The sequence below is a fragment of the Gorilla gorilla genome, chromosome 18 (genome assembly GCF_029281585.2).
Source record: "Gorilla gorilla gorilla isolate KB3781 chromosome 18, NHGRI_mGorGor1-v2.1_pri, whole genome shotgun sequence".
In the NCBI taxonomy this organism is placed as follows: Eukaryota; Metazoa; Chordata; class Mammalia; order Primates; family Hominidae; genus Gorilla; species Gorilla gorilla.
Window position 1 is genome coordinate 116,838,935 of NC_073242.2, and position 4,496 is coordinate 116,843,430.

At 51.9% G+C, this 4,496-nt stretch overlaps 1 protein-coding gene across 1 annotated transcript; it reads left to right on the plus strand.

The window, feature by feature from the left end:
- Positions 1-1,687: 1,687 nt before the first annotated feature.
- LOC129527394 (putative uncharacterized protein COL25A1-DT) lies at positions 1,688-4,190 on the plus strand. The gene is made up of 2 exons (XM_055364453.2): positions 1,688-1,856; positions 3,887-4,190. The coding sequence occupies exons 1-2, from the start codon at positions 1,799-1,801 to the stop codon at positions 4,114-4,116; spliced, it is 288 nt and encodes a 95-aa protein (XP_055220428.2). The 5' UTR covers positions 1,688-1,798; the 3' UTR covers positions 4,117-4,190.
- The last annotated feature ends 306 nt before the right edge of the window (positions 4,191-4,496 follow it).

Sequence of the window (4,496 nt, forward strand, 5' to 3'; positions counted from 1 at the left end):
CAGGCTGGAGTTCAATGATGTGATTTCGGCTCACCGCAACCTTCGCCTCCTGGGCTCAAGCAGCTCTCCTGCCTCAGTCTCCTGAGTAGCTGGGATTACAGGCATGCACCAGCATGCCTGGGTAATTTTTTATTTTTAGTAGAGATGGGGTTTCTCCATGTTAGTCAGGCTGGTCTCCAACTCTGGACCTCAGGTGATCTGCCCGCCTCGGCCTCCCAAAGTGCTGGGATTACAGGTGTGAGCCACTGCACCTGGACAAAACTGCCACTTTGTAAAACATCAGATCTCATGAGAACTCCCTCACTGTAACAAGAACAGCATGGGGGAAACAGCACCCATGATCCAATTGCCTCTCACCAGATCCCTCCCTTGACATGTAGGGATTACAATTTGAGATGAGATTTGGGTGGGGACACAGAGCCAAACCATAGCAACAGGAGACTTTGGTGAGTATCTGTGTGCATGGGTAGGGAGGTGAGGAGAGTGAATTTGAAAAACAATCATCATTGCTAATCTGCTCAGAGCAACATTCAGAGGCAGTTGAATTCTTTTCAGACGCAAAAGAGAGCTGAATGCACATTCCACCAGCCATGTGCATCTGCTTCGGTGTGAAACAGATTTCATAGCTGGTGAACCAAGCACAGGGTTGCCAGCTGCAGGCGCATGGCATTCCAAGCTCCAGAAACTGGTTCATTGAGAACAGGGGTTGGGGTGCAGTGATTGCTTTTCATTTAACTTTTTGGAAAGATCTTGTTGCTGTTTCATTTCATGCTCAGATAGCAGCTATTCAAATAAGTAAATATATAAGTGGAGACAGGGTGTTTCCTCAACGTCCCCAGCCTGGAGACCAGATCCCCAGCTGCTCTCCCCAGTAAGGCCATGTCTCCCCATAGAGAAGCCCAGAACAGCCACTGAAGGCTCCAAACAGAGACTAAGAAGTCAAATGACCAGGGCCACTTGACCAGAAAATGAGGGGCCAGACCTCCATCTGAGAGTTCCATTGCTCTATTTGCACATTCAGGCTCTCCCTAAATTGCCAGTTGCAGAAATGAACTTCAAGCTCATGTCGCCAGATCAAATGGTCTCCAGGACAGGAGACAATCATGCCTGTTGGGAAAGGAGCAGACAAGTGCCACCAGCCCCCTTGGGTTGGTGCTAAATTTAAGAAGGCGTCCTATATCCATTTTACAGATGATGAAATGAAGACTCCCCAAGGTTAAGTGGCTCTCTTGAGATGACTGTCAGGCCTCTGAGCCCAGGCCAGGCCATCGCATCCCCTGTGACTTGCACACATACATCCAGATGGCCTGAAGTAACTGAAGATCCACGAAAGAAGTAAAAACAGCCTTAACTGATGACATTCCACCATTGTGATTTGTTCCTGCCCCACCCTAACTGATCAATGTACTTTGTAATCTCCCACACCCTTAAGAAGGTACTTTGTAGTCTCCCCCACCCTTAAGAAGGTTCTTTGTAATTCTCCCCACCCTTGAGAATGTACTTTGTGAGATCCACCCCTGCCCACCAGAGAACAACCCCCTTTGACTGTAATTTTCCATTACCTTCCCAAATCCTATAAAACGGCCCCACCCCATCTCCCTTCGCTGATTCTCTTTTCGGACTCCGCCTACCTGCACCCAGGTGAAATAAACAGCCATGTTGCTCACACAAAGCCTGTTTGGTGGTCTCTTCACAGGGACGCGTATGAAATTTGGTGCCGTGACTCGGATCGGGGGACCTCCCTTGGGAGATCAATCCCCTGTCCTCCTGCTCTTTGCTCCTTGAGAAAGATCCACCTATGACCTCAGGTCCTCAGACCGACCAGCCCAAGAAACATCTCACCAATTTCAAATCTGGTAAGCGGCCTCTTTTTACTCTCTTCTCCAACCTCCCTCACTATACCCTTAGAGGCAAGTCCCGCTTTCCTGGGGCAGGGGCAAGTACCCCTCAACCCCTTCTCCTTCACCCTCAGCGGCAAGTCCCGCTTTCCTGGGGCAGGGACAAGTACCCCTCAACCCCTTCTCCTTCACCCTCAGCGGCAAGTCCCGCTTTCCTGGGGCAGGGGCAAGTACCCCTCAACCCCTTCTCCTTCACCCTCAGCGGCAAGTCCCGCTTTCCTGGGGCAGGGGCAAGTACCCCTCAACCCCTTCTCCTTCACCTTCAGGGGCAAGTCCCGCTTTCCTGGGGCAGGCGCAAGTACCCCTCAACCCCTTCTCCTTCACCTTCAGCGGCAAGTCCCGCTTTCCTGGGGCAAGGGCAAGTACCCCTCAACCCCTTCTCCTTCACCCTCAGCGGCAAGTCCCGCTTTCCTGGGGCAGGGGCAAGTACCCCTCAACCCCTTCTCCTTCACCCTCGGTGGCAAGTCCCGCTTTCCTGGGGCAGGGGCAAGTACCCCTCAACCCCTTCTCCTTCACCCTCAGCGGCAAGTCCCGCTTTCCTGGGGCAGGGGCAAGTACCCCTCAACCCCTTCTCCTTCACCCTCAGCGGCGAGTCCCGCTTTCCTGGGGCAGGGGCAAGTACCCCTCAACCCCCTCTCCTTCACCCGCTTTCCTGGGGCAGGGGCAAGTACCCCTCAAACCCTTCTCCTTCACCCGCTTTCCTGGGGCAGGGGCAAGTACCCCTCAAACCCTTCTCCTTCACCCGCTTTCCTGGGGCAGGGTCAAGTACCCCTCAACCTCTTCTCCTTCGCCCTTAGCGGCAAGTCCTGCTTTCCTAGGGGGCAAGAACCCCCCAATGGCTTATTTCCGCACCCCAACCTCTTATCTCTGCACCCCAATCCCTTATTTCCGCACCCTGACCTCTTTATTTCCGTGCCCCAACCCCTTCTCTGCTTTTCTGGAGGGCAAGAACCCCCCACCCCTTCTCCGTGTCTCTACTCTTTTCTCTGGGCTTGCCTCCCTTCACTATGGGTAAGCTTCCACCTGCCATTCCTCCTTCTTCTCCCTTAGCCTGTGTTCTCAAAAACTTAAAACCTCTTCAACTCACACCTGATCTAAAACCTTAATGCCTTATTTTCTTCTACAATGCTGCTTGACCCCAATACAAACTCGACAGTAGTTCCAAATAGCCGGAAAACGGCACTTTCAATTTTTCCATCCTACAAGATCTAAATAATTCTTGTCGTAAAATGGGCAAATGGTCTGAGGTCCCTGACATCCAGGCATTCTTTTACACATCAGTCCCTTCCTAGTCTCTGTGCCCAGTGCAACTCGTCCCAAATCTTCCTTCTTTCCCTCCCGCCTGTCCCCTCAGTCCCAACCCCAAGCGTCGCTGAGTCTTTCTAATCTTCCTTTTCTACAGACCCATCTGACCTCTCCCCTCTTCGCCAGCCCAAGCTAGGTCCCAATTCTTCCTCAGCCTCCGCTCCTGCACCCTGTAATCTTTTTATTGCCTCCCCTCCTCACACCTGGTCTGGCTTACAGTTGCATTCTATGACTAGCCCTCCCCCACCTGCCCAGCAATTTACTCTTAAAAAGGTGGCTGGAGCCAAAGGCATAGTCAAGGTTAATGCTCCTTTTACTTTATCCCAAATCAGATAGCGTTTAGGCTCTTTTTCATCAAATATAAAAACCCAGCCCAGTTCATGGCTCGTTCGGCAGCAACCCTGAGACGCTTTACAGCCCTCGACCCTAAAAGGTCAAAAGGCCATCTTATCCTCAATATACATTTTATTACCCAATCTGCTCCCGACATTAAATAAAACTCCAAAAATTAAATTCCGGCCCTCAAACCCCACAACAGCATTTAATTAACCTCGCCTTCAAGGTGTACAATAATAGAAAAAAGTTGCAATTCCTTGCCTCCACTGTGAGACAAACCCCAGCCACATCTCCAGCACACAAGAACTTCCAAACGCCTGAACCGCAGCGGCCAGGCATTCCTCCAGAACCTCCTCCCCCAGGAGCTTGCTACAAGTGCCAGAAATCTGACCACCAGGCCAAGGAATGCCCGCAGCCCAGGATTCCTCCTAAGCCGTGTCCCATCTGTGCGGTACCCCACTGGAAATCGGACTGTTCAACTCACCTGGCAGCCACTCCCAGAGCCCCTGGAACTCTGGCCCAAGGCTCTCTGACTGACTCCTTCCCAGATCTTCTCGGCTTAGCGGCTGAAGACTGACGCTGCCCGATCGCCTCGGAAGCCCCCTAGACCATCACAGACACCGAGCTTCGGGTAACTCTCACAGTGGAAGGTAAGCCTGTCCCCTTCTTAATCAATGTGGAGGCTACCCACTCCACATTACCTGCTTTTCAAGGGCCCATTTCCCTTGCCTCCGTAACTGTTGTGGGTATTGACGGCCAGGCTTCTAAACCTCTTAAAACTCCCCCACTCTGGTGCCATCTTGGACAACACTCTTTTATGCACTCTTTTTTAGTTATCCCCACCTGCCCAGTTCCTTTATTAGGCCGAGATATGTTAACCAAATTATCTGCTTCCCTGACTATTCCTGGACTACAGCTGCATCTCATTGCCGCCCTTCTCCCCAACCCAAAGCCTCC